This window comes from Durio zibethinus, chromosome 7, assembly GCF_047325235.1.
Source record: "Durio zibethinus cultivar Kanyao isolate XHJ-2024 chromosome 7, ASM4732523v1, whole genome shotgun sequence".
Taxonomy (NCBI): domain Eukaryota; kingdom Viridiplantae; phylum Streptophyta; class Magnoliopsida; order Malvales; family Malvaceae; genus Durio; species Durio zibethinus.
Genome location: NC_143168.1, coordinates 22,336,660 through 22,356,620, shown reverse-complemented (window position 1 = coordinate 22,356,620; position 19,961 = coordinate 22,336,660). Strand labels below are relative to the sequence as shown.

Below are 19,961 nucleotides of genomic sequence, written 5' to 3'. Positions count from 1 at the left end.
ATCAAGTCTAAAAAAATTTTGAGACTTGAAATATCAAGCTGGGTTAAGCTTGGATAAACATATAAATTATTGATATCAAACATGGGCTCAGCTCGGCACATGAACACCTTTACATGCAATATGGTTTAATTTTTTGTTAATTAAAATAAATAGTTTAAAATTATTTAAAATAATTTATATTTTATTTTATATTTTATTATTTTGATATAAATTTTAAAACTTATTATTCTCATAAAATATATTTAATAAAAAATAAAAATCTAAAAAACAAGTTAAAAGTTAAAAGTTAAAAAAAAAAACAAAAATAAAAAAAGCTTGTAGAGGTGCCACATGGATACTCTAATTGAGTTTAAAATATTAATTTTTAATTTAAAATATCAAATAATAACTTTATTAATATAAAATATGTAACTATAAAATTAAATTAATAATAAAATATATACTTCTATATATACACTGAAATAAGTTGAGATAAAACATTGTAAATAAACTTTTGTCCAATTTCATATTCTATAACAAAAAAAAAAATCAACTCATCTCAATTTACTCCTTTTTTTTTTTTTGGAAAAATCATCCCCAATAATTAGTTGTGGCGTACGATTTATGTGGACTCCAATATATAATTTAATTATCAGCTGATTCTCTAAACAAGGTATAAATGGGGTTGAATAATTACACATTTGTAATTTTTTAAAGAGAATAACACATTTGTAATTAAAAATTTGAAATTGATATAACCCTTCCTAATTACACATCTAGTTATATATTACTCAAAGATCATACTCGATTGGTTTTAGGAAAAGTGAGAGTTTTTTTTTCTTAGGCAAAGTTAGAAATTTTAATCAAACCCATATTATTCATCCTATAACGTTGCAAAAACATGTATTATTTTCGTTGAGTTGGCATATAGGCAGTTCGCTGTTATTTAGACGAATAAAGAAAACCATTCAAATCAAAACCACAGAGATTGCATACAGGAAATGAGGATAGTGACGACCCCTTTAAAAAAACAAAGAAAAAAAAAAGAAGAAGCAAAATCTTACCTATAAGAGGAAGAAGGGAGGTGACTGTGAGGTCTAGTAAGGCATCCGGGTTTTTGGTGTTTAGGAAAGATGCTTTCGTCATTCGCATGAATAGAAGAAGATATCCAAGCGTTTGACTTTTTGGTAGGGCTGTGGAAGATGAGAAGAGAAATAGAGTTCGAGCTCGAGTAGTGGCAACAGTGAGAGACATAGATTGTGAGGGAGACAGAGAGAAAATGAGGGATTAAGATTTTAGGATTTGGTGAAAATTGATCTAGAAAAATCTAAGGATAAATGGTAATTGAAATAATTAAAATATAAATTGTTAATAATATTTTTATTATTTTTAATATAAAATATTAAATATCAATCTTTTCGATCGGTTCAATTCTTAATTAATTTGTTGAACCAAAAATCGATCGATCACATTGCATAAATCAAACCTCAAATCAATTTAATCTATTAAACAGAAAAAAAAAAAAAAACAAAATCGATTTACACCTTAGAAGCCAATTTGTAATAAACTTTTTTGATTAAAACCAATTATTGCTTTCCCCTAAATCCATGTTCAAATGTAAGATGACCCTCTCAAATATTGAAAAACAAAAAAAAAATTAAATTTCTTTTAAACACTTTCAAAATTTTTTTTGAATACTTTTTTTATCGATAAATTTATTGATAATTATATATATGTATAATATATGTGGATATCTCCAAGAAAAATTTTAAATTCGTCATTAATCACCTTAATTTAATTTAGGTGTTGGGGCTTAGAAAAGAAATATTTTCTTGAATTTAGGACAAATTAAAGGAAAATTTATATAAGTTCATTTCATTCTCATTCAATTTAGGAAATACAAAGATAAAGAGTACCACATTTAAACTTTAGAGCCTAGCTAGCTAATAAGCCGTGTGATATTATCGACAAACATTTTATAATGAGGAAAAAAAGGGTGACCAGCTGATCATCGTGGCTCATGGAGCTAATGATTATTGATGAAACTAGCAAGGTTAGAGATGATAGATTAAGTTGAGTCGTTGATCACACTTTTGTGCAATTCCATCACCCAATGGTTATAAGCACAACAAACAAGTTTGAAAGAAGCGAATCCAACTTGTTTTGCCAATGCCTCAAACTCTTGCTTGGTCCTTTCCTTTACACCAGGAAGTTGTACTACCATTGTTTAATAAGAGATATTTCATTTCATTTCTTGTGCCTCTTTTTTGTTGATTAGTTCTCAAGCTATTCCCGTTCTTTTCCCTTAATACCTTGCAATAGAAGAAATATATGATTGCATTTTTATTTTTTGAAATTGAAATAATAATTGATAAATTAATAGTAGCATGAAAGTTTTTTTTTACTTGGAAAAGGTTGAGAGTGATAAAGACAAATATGAAATGTTCAGCTCCTGATAATGACATTGAATTTAGAAAAAGATTTATTTAAGAAGAGAATATGGGAGTTAAATGAGATGGATGATTGAGAATTATATTGATTTGGTCTTAGTACCTAAAGATAGTTTGGGATTCAAGAAAGAGCTTGAGAAACTTGAGTACCACAATTGAAAAGAAATTAATTAATCTATATTTGCATAGCATGCATTGCATTTTTGAATATTTAGTGCATACCATGCATTGCATTTGAGAATATCTAGTACATGAAGCAGAGATATTTCAAAATAACACATGGAGAAGATAGATATGAAACTTTCTAATGAAAGAATTTCAAATTCTTATTTGAAAAAAGAAGACCTCTAAGGTAAGGTTTCGATCTTTGAAAAAGGATATTTCTCAAAATTAGGAACAATTGTAAGACCTCTGGGCATAATCTCCTATTATTTCTTCTGATGATCTATAAGACCTTTGGACATGATTATCATGGAGCTTTATTTATTTTTTGAAGTCGTTAAGCCTTTGTTTACAGGAGCCTTATTTATTTTTCAAAAGTTGTTTAATCTCTATTTAGAAAAGCTTTATTCAATTATCAAAAATAGTTGAGCCTCTCTTTAGAGAAGCGTTATTTATTTTTCAAAAGTTGTTAAGCCTATTTTTAGAAGAGCCTTATCTACTTTTCAAAAATTGTTGGCCTCTGCTTAAAGAAGTCTTATTTATTTTCCAAACTCATGAGCTTTTATTTAGAGGAGTCTTATTTATTTTTCAAAAGTAGTTAAGTCACTGTTTAGAGAAGCCTTATTTATTTTCCAAAGTTATGAGCCTTTATTTAGATAAGCTTTATCTATTTTTCAAAATTCATGAAACCTCTGTTTAGATAAGCCTTATTTATTTTTTAAAGCTGTTGAGCCTCTGCTTAAAGGAGCTTTGTTTATTTTTCAAAAGTCTTTCAGCCTTTGTTTAAAAGAGCCTTAGTTTATTTTCAAAAGTTATTGAGCATCTACTTAGAAGAGCTTTATTTATTTCTCAAAAGTTGTGAAATCTCTATTTATAGGAGTTTGTATGTTGTTCAAGAAGTTTGAGTATGCTTTAAAATATATATATATATGTCAAGTTGATTCTTGATTGGGCTATCTATGTTTCTGCACAATTCTTGTTTCACAAAAAAGTACAAAGAGGGCAACTATAAACACCTAAATCTGTCTGAGGTTCTACTTAATTTTGATTTTGTTAATAAAATAATAATAATAAAATGAAAAAACAAAAAAATTAAAAAATAAAAAAATAAAAAAACAAAAAAATTAAAAATTAAAAATAAATAAAATTAAAAATAAAAAAAAATCTAGCAGGTTGTATTTGTGTGAAAACTGTGTGTATGGACTGAAAAGTTTAAGTTAGGCTTAAAATTTGGAGTTAAAACTTAAAAGGGATTAAAACCCTTTTTTGGTTTAGGGTTTTTTTAATTTAAACCCTATAAATACACACCCACAACAAGTAGCAAAGAGACACAGAAAGACAGAGAAAAAATACACATAGAGATCAAAGAAAAAAGCATGCAAAAGAAACTAGAGAATACAAAAATTTTTAAGATTTTTTGGGTTAAAAAGAAAAATTTTTTTTTGAAAATATTTTTGAAAATTTTCAAATTTTTGGTTGAATTTTCTTATGATATTTGAAGATTCCAATGACATTTCTAGATTTCAATAAGCTTCTTAATTTTCGACGTCAGTTTTTCAAAAACTAGTGAATTTCCAACAAATTTCTGGCAAACCAATCTAGATTCCAACATAAATTTTCAAAATCCAATGAAGATTCAACTAATGTTTATTGTTTTCTAAAGAGAGAGAGAAAGGAAAAGAGAATAAGAGAAAATAGAGAAGAGAAGATTTGAGAAAAAAAAAAGAGGATTATTGCCTTTTATACTGCCCAGAAACGATGTCATTTTGGAGGTTAAACGACTTCAAGATCCACATGTTTCTATTCAAGCCGACCCGACCCGAGCACTTGACCTGCTTTCAACTCGCATCCCCATCCTTAGCTCCAGTCGAGCCCAATCAAGCCATAAGTTATGCATTCTAGCCAGTTCCCTTGCCTACAACCAAGCCACATCTTCTAAGCCATCAAGCCGAGTCATTTCTATTTTTTGATATTTTTATTTATTTATTATTTATTTATTTATTTTAAAGTATTTTTAAATGATTAAATTTTAAAAATTAGAAAAATTAAAAAATATAAAATAAAATAAAGTATTTTTTTAGAATAAATAATAATTATCCAATAATAAAATTTTAAAAATTTTCAAATGGTAAATTTTTAAGAAATTCTTAGGTAAGAAATTTTTTCTAAATTTATCCCAAATAGTGAAATAATTTAGATAAAGTTTCAATAATAATAATTAATATTTATTTTCAATAAAAAAAGATATAAAAATTAATAAAAATTATTGAAATTTAAATACTAATCATCCAATGATAAGATTATTAGAAATTTTAAATGATAAATTTCTTATAAAATCTCTAAATGAGAAATTTATTTAAATTTGTCCCAAATGATAGAATAATTTAAATGAAATTTCAATAAAAGTAACTGTATTCTTTTCTAAATAAAAAAATTTTATTTGAAAATATTTGGTAATTATCTAAAGATAAGAATCTTATAAATTTCAAATAGTAAATTTTTTAAAAAATCTCTAGATGAGAAATTTATTTAAATTTGCTCCAAATGGTAAAATAATTTAAATGAAATTTCAAAAAAATGATTGTCATATTATTTTCTTTTCAAAGATAAATATAAAAACAATAAAAAAATTTATAAATAAATCTAAATGTGAAAATTTTAGAAATAAAAAAATTCTAAATTGACCCAAATTGTGAAAAATTTAGAAATAAAAATAAAAAATAAAAAATAAAAAATAAATTTCGAGGATGAGATTCTTAGTAATCGTAGACATCTAATTATCTAAGAAATCTCAAAGTGAAAATATATTTCTAATTTGACCTAAATTGTGAAATAATTAGATATATTTTCAATAAAAACACTAAAATAAAAAAATGATTAAACTTTTTCTAAAGATGGAGCCTCTTCAAGAAAACAAATGAGATTCTTAAATACTCCTGAGGTGATGACATATTTTTAAGAATTCTACCAAATTAATAGAGAAATATTAAAAATTATTTTTAATATTTAAACATTAAAATTTAATGGCATAAGAATCAAAACCTTAGAATAATTTAAAATAAAATGATACTATCTTTTGGATGGGCATGTTAGGATGCTATAACATTTCTCATATATAATCGAACTCTCAAATCATGTTCTGGTTAGTGGAATAGAACATATTCTTTTAGAAACCCTAAGTCAAGCTTAAGAGTTTCTTAAAAGAATATATTTCTTAAATGACCAATCACATCTAGTTAAAAAAGATTGGTGTTAACTCATCTTTTTAAGTTTAGCTATAGATTTATGATCTATATGTTATGACAGTAAGTCTTTTTGTCTATCAAGTAATATCTAGCTAATCTCAAATAAATTTCTTATAAGATTTGAATAACTATTTCTAACAAGATTAAAATTTTAGGATTTGGTAAATATTGATCTAGAAAAATCTAAGGATAAATGGTAATTGAAAAAATTAAAATATAAATTATTAATAATATTTTTATTACTTTTAACATAAAATATTAAATGTCAATCTTTTCGATCGGTTCAATTCTTAATTAATTTGTTGAATCAAAAACCAACCAATTACATTGAATAGATCAAACCTCAAATCAATTTAATCTATTAAACCGAAAAAAAAAAAATCGAAATTGATTTACCTTTGAGGCCAATTTTTAGTTTTTTTTTTATTATTAAAACCGATTATTGCTTTCCCCTAAATCCACGTTGAAATGTAAGATGACCCTCTCAAATATTGAAAAACAAAAAAATTTTAAAGAAAATTTTCTTTTAAATACTTTCAAAAAAAATTTTGAATACTTTTTTTGTCTATATATTTATCTATATATATATATAATATATATATGTAGACATCTTCAAGAAAAATTTTAGATTCATCACTGATCACCTTAACTTAATTTAGGTGTTGGGGCTTGGAAAAGAAATATTTTCTTGAATTTAGGACAAATTAAAGGAAAATTTATATAAGTTCCTTCCATTCTCACTAAATTTAGGAAATACAAAGATAAAGACTACCAAATTTAAACTTTAGAGCCTAGCTAGCTAATAAGACACATGCAATATTATCGATAAACATTTTATTATAAGAAAAAAAGGGTGACCAGCTGATCATCGTGGATCATGGAGCTGATGATTATTGATGAAACTAGCAAGGTTGACGATGATAGACTAAGCTGAGTCGTTGATCGCACTTTTGTGCAATTCCATCACCCAATGGTTATAAGCACGACAAACAAGTTTGAAAGAAGCGAATCCAGCTTGTTTTGCCAATGCCTCAAACTCTTGCTTGGTCCTCTCCTTTGCCCCAGGAAGAATGTGAAGCAAGCCAAGGTCACGTTGAAGGATTGTCTTTGTCACAATGTCAGTCTTGGGTACTTCTGGTATTAGGGCTTCCACGAGTACAATTTTACCAGACTGAGGTAGTGCATTATAGCATACTTTCAATAACTTCAAGCATAGATCATCTCCCCAATCGTGAAGCATTGACTAAAAAAGATGTAAACAATGACAATTAACGTTCATTAATTATCAAAATATTTATATATATGATTGTGATTTCACATATAAACAACAAATTATTTGAAGTATTTTTGTACTTAGAACTGGGTCCCTTAATTAATTATGTTTGGGTGGGCTGTAAGTTCAAAAAACATGTATTTTTTAATTCAAACCAGTGTTCAAATCCCAAATTCTATAATCTTTGTTTAGCTCTTTTATGTTATGTAGTCGATTTTTTTTTAATATTTAAGACAGTTAAAAATTAAATTTTGATCAATAAATTAAGAACAAATGACTATTTATAAGTTAAACGGTATTTGTTAAGTTTGGTGAGGCCCATACTTGTACTTTGTTCGTGAGTGGTCATTTGCTTAAAGAAACATCCATTCAAAACATTTCTCTTCTTTTCTTTGACTAGGTGGTGAATTTTAATTAACCTAATTAATAATTACAATCCACATGATAGGTGTCATAGTCAAAATTCTAATATTTAAGACACCAATGAAGTAATATATACCATTAAATTTAGTTTTGAAAAAAAATTTAAAGCAAATAAAAATATTTCTACGCACTAACCTTCATGAAAATGACTTCTCCTCGAGGAATTTCTGTAAACATATCTCCTGCTACATGCTCCACCCCTAATATGTGGAAAAGAAAATTAAAAAAAAAAGTTATTAAACTCTAGATTAGCAAGACAAAGAAATCGTCAACAATCACATGGTCTGTTAATAAGTAGTGAACTCTTAATTTCAATTATTAAAATTATAATTTTGATAATTTGAAGTACAAAAAAATCATAGGCACTAAAAGAGAAAAATAGATTGAGAATTACCTGGGCAATCGGGTGCATCTTTAATGACTTGAGGGAGGTCAAAATTAATACCCTTAATTTGTGGATACTTGGAAACTATGAGCTTAAGATTTGTACCAACTCCACCTCCCACATCGACCACTTGGCTTACACCCTCAAATCCCTTGTAAGTTTCTAGAATTTGGTTCATCACAAGAATGGTGTAAACGGACATTGCTCTATTGAACGTGCTTGACATTTCACTATCATTTCCCAGCAACTCAAACCAGTGCACCCCAAATGCTTTGACGCATGAGAAGCCACCCTCTAATGTTACTGGTTTCAAGTATTTCCTGTCAGTGACAATTTTGACAAATCACATTAATTTTCACTATTATATGAGAGAATATCATCAAGAAAATGTTAGATTAAAAATCATAATTATTGAATATAATATATATGCGTATGTGAGCATGCATGTGCGTGAATTTTGATATGATATATAGATAAAGGAATATTAGGGATGCAGAGGACTAACCAACATTCGATGATGTATTTTTCAAGATAGACATGTAGCAATGGAGCAAAGGAAACTCCATCCTCATTTTGAAGAAAATATTTTCCTACGGGTGCAAGGCCATATAATCTTTGGGTGTGTCCATCTTCACCGGTGACAAGGTCGCATGTTAAAATAGAGTGAGTAGCAAGAAGTCTCAAAATTCGGTCAATTATGGATGGGGCATCTGGGTTATTGGTAGAAAGTTGAGAGGCGATCTCAGCAGGCGAGAGCATACCACTAGGAGTAGTGGCTTTCGCTACGATCTCTAACAAATCAAGATCAATGGCAACTTTCAAAGCAAATGGAAGTGACGAAACTGAAGCAAAGTGCATGGCTTGCAAGATGTTCTCTTCTTCTTGATTTGATGAAATGTTTTGCTGGTCTGGAAGTGAACCCATGGTGCTTGATTCTAGCTGTGGAAAAACAAGATGAAGTTACAAAGTATTTTGATACTCAAAAGTTAAAAACCCCAAAACCAACCCGAGAGCTATTGTATATTGCTCTCAAAAATAACCCAAAACTATGACACTCATCCTAGCTGCAACACCGATCCCTTTATAGCTATAGCATCCAATGTTTGGTGGGAAAGAAACTTAGTAAACCGAAATTCAATTGATTCATGCAAGATAATATTTAATAAATTTAAAATATAAATAATATTCTTTATCTTCTCTTACCAACTAAGGACCTGTAAACCAGCTGAATTTTCGACAGTGGAGGGAAAAGAACAAAGTTAAATTAGTTGATTTCCAAAATGGAGGCTAAGTGGGCTGTCATCTATCGAGACAAGTAGTGTTTACTTAATTTGAATAGTAGTGTTTACTTACTATTTTTTACTATACATATATATTTGTTGAATATGGCCACGAAAAGGACAGAAGAAGTGACAGAACATTCATTCTTTTTCATTCTTTATTCAAATATTCTAGGTCAACAGCAATAGTTCTAGAAGAGATGACTACACATACATGAAAAGTCTTGAAAAGATAAGGGGTTTCGTTAATATCAGTCAATAAATTAGAAGGGCATGAGATCATTACATACGTAGTTTTGTTATCTTTTTTATAAGTTTTTTTCCTTGAGTAAATTGGATAATTAAATTGTCAAGGCCGTACAGCACTTTTAACCTTTTTTTTTAATGTTTGTCAAAATGAAACTCTTCTATTTATCCTTGATTCGCTATCATATTATCATCTTTATTAAAAGATTAGATACGAAAATATACATTAAATATTCTCACGGTGAACACAATGTTATCAAAATACAGATTTAAGAATAAAAAATAAAAATAAAGAGTAACGATAATTACGTAGATCCCATGTGGATTGAAGATTTGATTTGTTGTGGTGATTATTGACTTTTGCCGAAGTTTCTAAACTTAAAACAGAATATTAGGCTTTGATTGAGAGAAAGCAATAAAATCGGGTGAGATTGAAGATAAACTTTTGACGAGAGAGAGAGAGAGAAAAAACCCTTGAGAGATAAAGTTTAACAAAAAGATTTGAAATTGAGAGATGGTAGCTGTAGAGAATCGGTTGATATATATGATTAAAAATTAAAAAGCAGTAAATTGCTTTACCAATGTACTAATTATCGAATTGGATTCGAATTTTGAACTTGAAAATATTTGTTCAAGCCTAAGATGGAATTATGACGATTACTTTTGTGTCCAAACCAGCCTTATAAGCTTATATTAATCCAAACCCATTTAATTATTAGGTAAATTTATGGGTTGGAACGGATAACTCAATTTTTGTTCAATCCTTTCTTGTGATCCCACATCTACAAGATGGTTTATGCCTTCAAAACCCTTAAATGTTCCCAGAATTAATTTTTTTTTCATGACCCTTAACTTGGAATATTAGAAGGATTGATGCACTTAAGTCTCCAATCCATTTAAGTGATACTCCAACAATTACGAATCCGAGTCTTGCAAAAGCTAGCTGTAAGCTCTCATTTAGATTGCCTGATCACCTTCAAACAAAGAACCTGGATGCCATCCGTAATTGACCACATTCTTTGTTAGTTCCGAGACTTGCTTTCTCAAGAACTTGTTGATGATGATTTTTTATTTGTATTTTTTGTTGTAGTCTTTCCTTTTAAGTTTTATAGAATTTAATATGAAACATTTAAAGAATTAAAAAAAATTTTTCAAAACGTGTTGCAAATGTCACTTTTCCTAATGTTTATTTTGTCCCTATTAATTATAGTATGCAAAAACAATATAACCGAAATACCTCTAAAATACAATGAAATCTTATTTGATTTCATTTTACACTTGTGATATCAAATCACTAAATATCTTTTAATGAATACATCAAATTTTGAACATTAATTTTGTAAAAATTATGTTAAAGTAACTAGCTACTTTCTGACCAGAATTGGAGAAAGAGAGAGTTTATGAAATTATTCAATTTCTTAAACTATCTCAAATGACCACACACAATTTCTATTTATTAAGATTAAATACTAACTATATTATTTCAATAAAAAAATACTTCCTTTAACAAGAAAAATACTTTTTTTAATCATTAACGCTATGTTTAGATAAATATTAATAAAAAAAAAGAAAGGAAAAGAAAGTTTTTTAAAGGAAAAGAAAAGATACATATAACTTTTATTTAGATAATTAAAATTAATAAAGAAAAAGAAATGAAAGAAATTCTGATAACCATTGTTTGGATAAATAGTAAAAAAGAACGAAATAATTCATTATAATAATTTTTTCTAATTATAATTTTTTATTGCCTGTAATTTTAAAGCACTTATAGAATATAATATGTTTACTATCTTATCTTGTCTCACAATTGCTACTATATCAATGATTTTTAATCAAGTGAAATAAAAAAATATTTTACAAATATGCATTGATAAATTTTGAGCTAGTCTAACATCTCATAAACTTAAAAAATATATTTATTCATATTCAACCATTCATCAAAATCAAATTATCAAAAAATTATAAAAAAATTTTATATTGAAAGAGATATGTGAAACTTACTTAAAAAAAGATATTGTTTTAAAAAATTACATGATGATTGTAATCTATTTCGAGTTTTTTTATTAAGTTTTTAATATTAATAAAAAGATAGATATAATAGTCTTTTATAAAAAAAATTTTCAACTTTCCTTTCCCTAACTTTTCCTCCAAATGAAGTATTAAAAAAATTAGATTTATAAGGGAAACCTCTTTTCTTTAAATTAAAAATTTATCCCAACAAGAGAAGAAAATTTTTGTTTCCTTTACATTACTTTACTTTACGTCCTTTTTTTCCTCTCCCTTCAATTCAAACAAGTGAATAGTTAATCTTTCTATTCTTAAGAGAAATTACTTTTCTTTTTTTTTTTTATTTGTAACTTTTCACCTAATCGACTGCTTCAATAAAACAGTCGACTTCTCTTTTATATTTTCTATTTCCAAAAAAATACAAGAAAAAGGACAATCGACTCCTTTAGAAAAGCAATCGATTCCACTACTGATCTAATAGATTTGTAACAATAGAACAGCCGATTGCTATAGAATGCAATTGACTTCTTACTCTTTTTGGAAAGTGTTCATCATCAGGACAATCGATTTCCCTCTATAACAATCAACTACCTTGAACCTTTAATTCATTCAGAAGATTGTCTCTTCAATAGCAGTCGACTTCCTTAGCAAAAGAATCGACTGGTATTGATTTTTAGTTGTGGCAATCAATTGCCTAACCTAGACAATTGCCTTTGTACGTTTGAGTGTCAGATTTTGCTTAGTTTCTGTATAAGTATAGCAATCGACTACCCTCCTTGACAACCAAAGGCAATCGACTGTTTATGATACGGTAGTCAGTTGCTTCCTTAGACAGTCTTCTATTTTAAATTCCTTTATGTTTTTTAGACCATAAAAATCTTACCTTAAACTATTACAAATCTTAATATGATTTCTCTTATAATTAAATTTTTATTTAATTAAATTATTTTTATATTTTAAAAATATTTCTAACATTTTCGTGTTCTGGCAAGTCACTCTAATGCGGTCAATTATTTATGGAACATCAGGATTATCGGTCGGTGAGAGCTTGCAGCTGCCTGCAGGGGCTTGCATTTTAAGAAGGGGCTTACATTTTTTTAAAGTTAGGTCATTCATACGAACAAAAGGGACACCACTGCAGGTTCAACCTGAGATACGAAAAGCATGGTCATGAGAAACCTTTAAAGAATGAGTGTCTCAGCAAACTGAATGGCGAACAGAAAATCATCTACGACAAAGAAAAACATGCATGTTCTCACAATACTATTTCAATGAAAATGTGTTTATGTTACATGATTCAACACGATTTCAATATGCTAATATGACCAAAAAAAAAAAGACGAGTTTCATGTACAAGTTCAAATGAGCTTGACCTCATCTTTTACCTTAATCCATCGTGGGCAAACGAATGGTTATCTTAACCTTCTTTAGAAGTCTTGACCTTCTGCAATAATCAAAAAACAGAAACAACAAAGGTCAAAAGCAAGAATTCATTGAACAGATAAGAGTGAAATCATTAAGCAGATAGGGCGGCCTGTCAATTTGGTTTGCAGAGTTTAAAATGATAAGCTACCAAGTTACATTAGGATCATTTTTCATTATTTCAAATTTCTCTAGAATTTCAAGATCACTATTCTGAAAAACGAAAACATTAAGGCAGCTAATTTAATTGGAGCTATTTGCGAAGTTAAAGGCTTTCAATTTAAAGTGGGTGGTGAACTGGTTTGTTTTGATGAAATTATGTGGTTGAAATGCTTAAAGTTGTTTTGATGAAATTATTTTATTATCCAATCCAATAGCTTACTTTATGAAGTTATATGTACAAGTAAAAATTACTATTACATCTCACATAAAAGAAGTCATTGAAATAAACCAAACAGTAAACCAACTGATCAGCATATAGGATAAATCTAACATAAAATTGAACGAAAAACCAAATATAATGAAACTTTAACTTATGTCTCAAAATTCCTTCTGTCGCAAATTAAAATTATACTACAAAATTAGTTCGGAATGAGGTTAAATAAGTTCAAGAGCAAGTTTTTGAGGGTTTCTCACAGGGGCATATGCACAAAAATGGTTATAGAAAGCCACTTTGCAGTTGAAAGCTTCTAATTAGACCATCACTTTAATCATGGTGAAAAAAAAAGCAAATAGGACTTAAATTTTTAGGAAATGCAAGGAAATCGTTTGAAAAACTTACCTGTTCTTTGAATAGCTCCTGTATGGTGGTGTTATGGCTTCCCTCCTTATGCCCTTTAGCTTCATCTTCTGTCACTTGCACTTTTTGCAACTTTGGCATACTTAACTCTCCCTCCGAGAAAATCTTCATCTTTGGGCACTCTGTCACAATTAGTTCTTCTAGAGATGGGAATACAAGGGGGTAACTTCCCAAGCAGAAGCATTCAAGGTTTGGTAGACAAATAAGTTTCAAACATTTCAATTGAGAAAAAACAATTCCATCCTTTATGCCATCATCCGCACATGCAACAATATTTTCTATTATTTTGCAATCTGTTATACTCATTCTAGTTAACTGCATCAAGCTTTTGGCTGTTGAGTGTGTTACCAAATTTATGAACCCATGGCATTTCGATACTTCCAATATCCTTAGGTTTTGGAAAGACGCTAAAGATGGTGCTAAATTCTTCAATTTGTCACATTCCAGAACTTCTAAATTTCTCAGGTTTTGGAACATTGGTCCAGGATGGAATCCTTCCTTCCAAAGATGCATCAGCTCAGGAAGTTTAAACAGCTTTAACTCAGCTAAACAATGAAATGTCCATGCATGTTTTTCCTCACCAGCAAGCCCTTCACATTGGAATATCTTGTCAAAAGAAGCATCGCCTACGACAAGTTTTTCAAGACTCATTAACGAACTGAAGAAACAAGATGCCAAGGAAGCAGACTGCTTAGGAAACCCTCTGAGCTCAAGAACTTTTAGCTTGCGGAAATACTCTGCCTGAGCTCGTCCCTTCCAAATCCCCTTCATCATTTCATTGCTAACTAATACCAATTCTTCTAGGATAGGGAATGTAACCTGCGTAATTGAAAAACATGTTTTATTAAAAGATACGGATGAACTATCTAAAGGATGTAAAAATAGCTCAAACTCCATCATGTATCCAGCCAGATTTATATCTGATAAGTCTTCTTGCATGGCTAAATTATCAATTAATTTTGTACATGAAGCAGAATTGAGTAACTCTCTTCAATCTAATATTCTCACATATCTACTAATAATCTCTCTCACTCACACAGACATATTTTCTTCATTAGCATATACCTAAAGTTCAGGACAGTTTCCTTTCCTTCATTTTAGAATATACTTGAAGTTGAGGTCGGTTAGGCAGATGCAAGTTTTCCTAATATGCTAGAAACCAATTGACTATATCTTTGTGAGAACACTTAAATGAGAAAATGATTATTTAGCATCCATCGTGTTGGCAAGCTGCTAATTAAACCTTACATTATGAAATCATAATTGAAGGGAAATCAAATAAACATATAAACCAGATTTTCCAAAGTAGCACACCTTAAATTGAAGTTTATTGGGTCATACCTTGTTCACCCAAAACAAGGGTTGAATTGGAATTTCAAATGGGGTCTTTCCATGGATTTCTTTCAAGCTGAGATATTCTGAAGCAAATATCTCCACTTTGTCACATGCTGTTACCTGCATTCTTTTCAATGATGGCCATTCTGTAGAATGCATTCTTGGGTAGAAACTCCTTAATTTTGGTAGCTTAGTCAATCGTAAGAACCTCACTTGAGGAAATGCAAACTTAGTGACTACTTCTACTGCTGTCGATTGAGTGGCTTTTGCAGCACATGATTCATGAGCATGGAATCTTTGAGATTCAAAAATTTCTTCTAGGGAATCACAGTTGGCTATCTCTAATATCTCCAGTTTCCAAAGTCTTTCCAGCATGCTAAATGGAAAAACATTCACTAACTTCTCACAGGAGTCCAACCAAAAATCATTTAATTTGCAAAAGGAATCCACAGAAAGTTGCTCATGCCATATCTTTTCCAAGCCAGCCATCTTATAAATCTCCAATCGCTTTAACATAGGAAGTGCCACCTACATAAAGTTGATTGCAATTATAATTGAGCATATTCCAAGATATAGTACAAGGAAAAGCTAAGTAAATACCAAATTTACAATACTAGGAAAGTAGGAACCTAGAAATAGGAACTTTCTAATTACTAAAAGGCATTTAAAGAAGAATAAAGAAGGGAATAATGAATCACCCTCTCATCGAAAAGAACCGGTATTTCGGTATGGGTGTTCTCCTCTGAGTTGTTCTTCGTTGCCTCTTTTCCTTCTGTCATGCCAGCATTTATGAAGCCCGAGATAAACATCTTCAAACAAGGGCAGTTGCTTATAATCAACTCACTTAGAGAAGAGAATTCAATTGAAGTTTCAGAGCAGAAGCTTGTAAGCTTGGGAAGGTCATAGAGCTGCAGTGACTCTAGGTTCAGGAATATCATCTTGATTACTTTTTCTTCTTCTGCAACTATTACTTCTTCCATCATCTCACAACCAATAATCTGGAGCATTTTGAGTTGCACAAAACTTTGAACCATAGAAGATGACAAAAGACATTTTAAATTGCCACAGCCATCCACAATGAGTGTTGTCAAATTTCGAACGGTAGAACAATTAGCTGGAAAAGGATTATACCATATCTTTTCAACGTTGATTGAGTACAGTTCCAATTTCTCCAAGTTCGGAAACACGTCCTGATAAAATTCATATTAGAATGAAGAAATTTAAGAAAAGACACTAACATATAACATGATTTGATTTTGTGACCTGTATCCATAGGAGAAATTATTAAAGAGATACATAACTATATATTAAAAGAAATCATTGTTAGGCTGTTAGTAAACCCCTAAAACTCAATCTGATTTTTTGGCATTTTTTTTAATTTTCAAAATGTAAAAATTACATGGCTGGTTACTTAGTAATTAGTTTCCAACTTCATTAATCCTTTTTCAAAATAATTTTTACACCCTTGTTTATTTCCTCTTTATATGTCAATAATTGTTTTTGTTTTGAATCTTTATTCTTCACCTAAAATTATTATATAAATTAATCAATAAATCACCTTATAATAAAATTTTAATCAATAAATCACCTTATAATAAAATTTTAATCAAATTCAATTATTGATTAGCAATAAAATAATTTGTATTAATCAATAAATCGCCTTAAGAAGTACCTTTTTGTTGAAAAGCATCCTCTCCTTGGACCTTGTCTCAATACTCAATTGAGTTCTTCCATGTTCAGATGCTAAAGGAATTTCCTCTCTCGAGCAGAAGTGAAGGAAATTCGACAGACGTCCAAGTTGCAAGGACCGTAGCTGACAGAACTCTATTTCATTCATTGCTTCATCTTCTTCAAAGTTTGCCTCTCTTTCCTCGGCAATAATCTCTGTGATGTTCTCACAGTCAGTTACTTCAATTTCTTGAAGTTGGAAAAGACTTCTGGCTGCGGACAGTGAGAACAAATTGTTCAATCTATCACAACGTGAAACCTTTATGAGTTTTAGCCTGCTAAAAGATTCTGCTGGAATTTCACCATGACATATCTTCTCCAAACTAGTCATATTCTGAAGAGATAATGACTCCAACATAGGAAATGCTTTGCATGGAACCCACTCCACAGAGTTAATGAGATGTTTTATTGTCAGATTATTCTGGACGTGGAGATTCTTCAATTGAGGAAAGCCTTCAGCATCTAACTCATAAAGTACATTCTTGATATCCTTCACGTCATCTAGATATAGATCTTCAGTTTTCTTCAGTAAAGTTCTGATTCCTTCATCCAACTGAATGCTCGAATTTAACTTAAGCTTCAATGTTCTTGCGGACTCCCTCTTACTATAGTAACTAGACCATTTCCACACATCTCCAATAAAAATCTTGTATCTTTTCAACTTTTCAGGGAACAACCTTGTTGGCATAATTTGGGCATTAGGAATATGTACATCCAGAGACTTCAACCTAGATAAATGCTTCAATTCAGTGAGACTAGCACTGCCATTGACTTCCCATTCCGCAAAGCTCCTCTCCAGACATAGTTCTTCTAATCCCGACAAATTTGACAATACTTCTGGTGGAATCAGTTTCAGTCTGGGATTATCAGCCAAATCTAACAACTTTAGCCGACACAGCTGCCCTATTTCCCTAGGCAGCTCTTCCATGTCACACTCACGAAGGCTGAGGATTTCAATTGACTTTAGCTCTCTGACAATAGCTATGTTTTCAAAACTGCTTCGGTCCAGACACAATGTACCAAGATTTGCTAAGAGACTAACCGATGAAGGTAGTAATGAAAAGCGCATACCAGTCAAATCTAAGACTTTCAACTTTCTCATCCCTGCGAAAAAATTGTCCCCAATGTTAAGTGTAGGACACACATTGCAAATGTAAAAAAACTGTAGTTGTGGACATTCCAGCTCTTCAGGAAGCTTGACAAAATGGTTGTGCGACAATGAGATGGAAATGCAATTTTTTAGCATATCCATAGGTGGCCATTCTTTTGGTCCAAGTTCATTTCTTAAGGAAAACCCCTGCTGCTCCCTGGATGCAATTGATAGTGCAACATCACGAACAACATCATGCACTGAGAAAACATCCTCATAAAAGCTGTCAATCAACAAGCAAGAAGATTTCAATTGATGGACCAATGAGTATGCTCTGTCTCTTGCTTCTTCAATTGTATTTATGCCTTGAAATAAGCCCAAACCAACGCCATATTTCACCAAGTCACTAATAGGAGTATCAGCACACAGCAAACTGCACAGCAAGAAAATTGACTTAAGTTCCTCACTTTCCAAATGATTATAACTCATCTCTATGGCTGAATAAATTGGAGCAGGTATCCCAGTGAAATTTCTTGGGGAAGGTGTTCTTAGTTGTTGCGAGGCATCTCTCCATTGAAATGGATTTTTATTTCTCAAAGCCCTAGCAACTGTAACTATGGCAATTGGTAGTCCTGCACACTTCTTAGCAATTTCAGTTGCTGTAGAATATAAATCAGGACTTTCAACAGCACGATCACCAGCCATCTTATTAAACAGGTTCCAGGCTTCCTCTTCTTCTAAAACACCAACAGCAAAATTTCTCTTAGAGTCCATCATGGATAAAACATTGAGATCTCTAGAAGTCAACAAAACCTTGCAGCTCAAATCATCACCTACACAAGGAATTCCAACAGCTTCCAAATCCAGGCTTTCCCAAACATCATCCAAAATAACAAGAACCCTTTTCTCTTTCTTCAGCCTTTCACGCAGCCGATCCGCTCTAACAAGGATAGTCTTTTCACGAAATTCCAGGCCTAAACCATCTCCAATCTCTTGTTGAATTTCTGCTATCTCTGCATTTTGTTTTACAGTTGCCATAACCACAGTATCAAACAACTTTGTTTCCTTAGTTTGCCCAGCAACTTGTCTTGCTAGAGTTGTTTTTCCTACACCGCCCATTCCATACACCCCTATAATGTTTACACTACCCTCGTTTAAAGCCTCCAACACCCCGTTGAATACTAGCCTCCTTGACTCAAAGGCCTCGAAACCTCTAACATATGCGGTCATTATCTCCTGTGGAGCTGGACGATAAGAAACCGAATCTGAGCTGAATTTGTCAGCTTCATTGAGGAGTTCAACGATGGCCTTGCTCTCCTTCTCAGCTCTTTTACTCAGCTGATAACGAGTCTTTACATTAGGGCACAACCCAAATAAACACTTGTTCTTGGCTTCGTTTTGATCCTCTTCTTGAGCTTGATCAGTAAGCTTGTTGTTGACTTCGGTCAACCATTTTTCCACAGCCTGCTCAATCTCTTCGCCTCTTCTTCGTGCTTCTTCCACTAAATGACGCACCCTTTCCCTTGCATCCTTCAGCTTCTCAACTCCGTTCTTCAAATTTTCAAGCTTACCCTCATACTTGAATATGTAACTAATTTGGTTTTTGATTGGAACAACTGCAAACTCGGAAGTTTTGGCCACAATGGAAATGCAAATCTCCATGTTTTTTTAAAGGAAACCCAATGATAACAGGAACAAATGCAATGGTGAAAGCAAATTTCAATAAGGGTTTTAGCAAGCGTACCTCCAATTACCTATAGATTCAGCGGTAGGTTTACTTTGAGAATTGATCAATGGAAGTCGTGAAGATGACTTTTTTTACAGTAAAATATGTAGTAGTCGTCAACAGCCACATCATAGCTGTCAGCATATTTATGGTTTATTTTAATTTTTTAATTGTCTAAATCTTATAATTTAAAATATAATATAATGTTATTATATAAAAAATATAAATAAATAATATAAAAATAATATAATTTAAATTTTAAATTAACATATATAAATAAATTTAATAAAAATATAATATATATTATATTTTTATATTGATATAAATTATAAATTATGATTCATAATTTTTATATAAAATATAATATAAATATATAAATTATTCTATCTATTTTTAAATATTTTAAAATAA

At 30.4% G+C, this 19,961-nt stretch overlaps 2 protein-coding genes across 3 annotated transcripts; both read right to left on the bottom strand.

Annotated features, from left to right (window-relative positions):
- Positions 1-6,540: 6,540 nt before the first annotated feature.
- On the bottom strand, positions 6,541-9,046 carry LOC111277023 (caffeic acid 3-O-methyltransferase-like). Its single transcript, XM_022863119.2, has 4 exons — positions 8,423-9,046; positions 7,927-8,237; positions 7,668-7,732; positions 6,541-7,079 (listed from the first exon to the last, which is right to left on the bottom strand). The coding sequence occupies exons 1-4, from the start codon at positions 8,839-8,841 to the stop codon at positions 6,762-6,764; spliced, it is 1,113 nt and encodes a 370-aa protein (XP_022718854.2). The 5' UTR covers positions 8,842-9,046; the 3' UTR covers positions 6,541-6,761.
- A 3,440-nt stretch (positions 9,047-12,486) lies between these two features.
- LOC111277022 (disease resistance protein At4g27190-like) lies at positions 12,487-19,671 on the bottom strand. Of its 2 annotated transcripts, XM_022863118.2 has the most exons (6): positions 16,679-19,668; positions 15,705-16,196; positions 15,013-15,534; positions 13,654-14,490; positions 12,836-12,894; positions 12,487-12,598 (listed from the first exon to the last, which is right to left on the bottom strand). In XM_022863118.2, exons 1-5 carry the CDS (start codon positions 19,484-19,486, stop codon positions 12,868-12,870), a joined length of 4,686 nt encoding a protein of 1,561 aa, XP_022718853.2. In that variant the 5' UTR covers positions 19,487-19,668; the 3' UTR covers positions 12,487-12,598; positions 12,836-12,867. The 2 variants fall into 2 exon arrangements, with proteins under 2 accessions (XP_022718853.2, XP_089620006.1); XM_089763880.1 differs by lacking the exon at positions 12,487-12,598 and having other exon boundaries at positions 12,623-12,894; positions 16,679-19,671.
- Between the last annotated feature and the right edge of the window lie 290 nt (positions 19,672-19,961).

What these genes read in the sequence shown, in the direction of transcription:
- LOC111277023 (XM_022863119.2), bottom strand. Translation starts at nt 8,841, where the DNA reads ATGGGTTCACTTCCAGACCAGCAAAACATTTCATCAAATCAAGAAGAA. An exon ending in AGATGCACCCGATTGCCCAG is followed by an intron (nt 7,733 to 7,926) that starts GTAATTCTCAAT and finishes TCCACATATTAG; the next exon opens with GGGTGGAGCATGTAGCAGGA. An exon ending in GAGAAGTCATTTTCATGAAG is followed by an intron (nt 7,080 to 7,667) that starts GTTAGTGCGTAG and finishes CATCTTTTTTAG; the next exon opens with TCAATGCTTCACGATTGGGG.
- LOC111277022 (XM_089763880.1), bottom strand. Translation starts at nt 19,486, where the DNA reads ATGGAGATTTGCATTTCCATTGTGGCCAAAACTTCCGAGTTTGCAGTT. An exon ending in CGGTTCTTTTCGATGAGAGG is followed by an intron (nt 15,535 to 15,704) that starts GTGATTCATTAT and finishes AACTTTATGTAG; the next exon opens with GTGGCACTTCCTATGTTAAA. An exon ending in CCTTGTTTTGGGTGAACAAG is followed by an intron (nt 14,491 to 15,012) that starts GTATGACCCAAT and finishes TCAATTACGCAG; the next exon opens with GTTACATTCCCTATCCTAGA.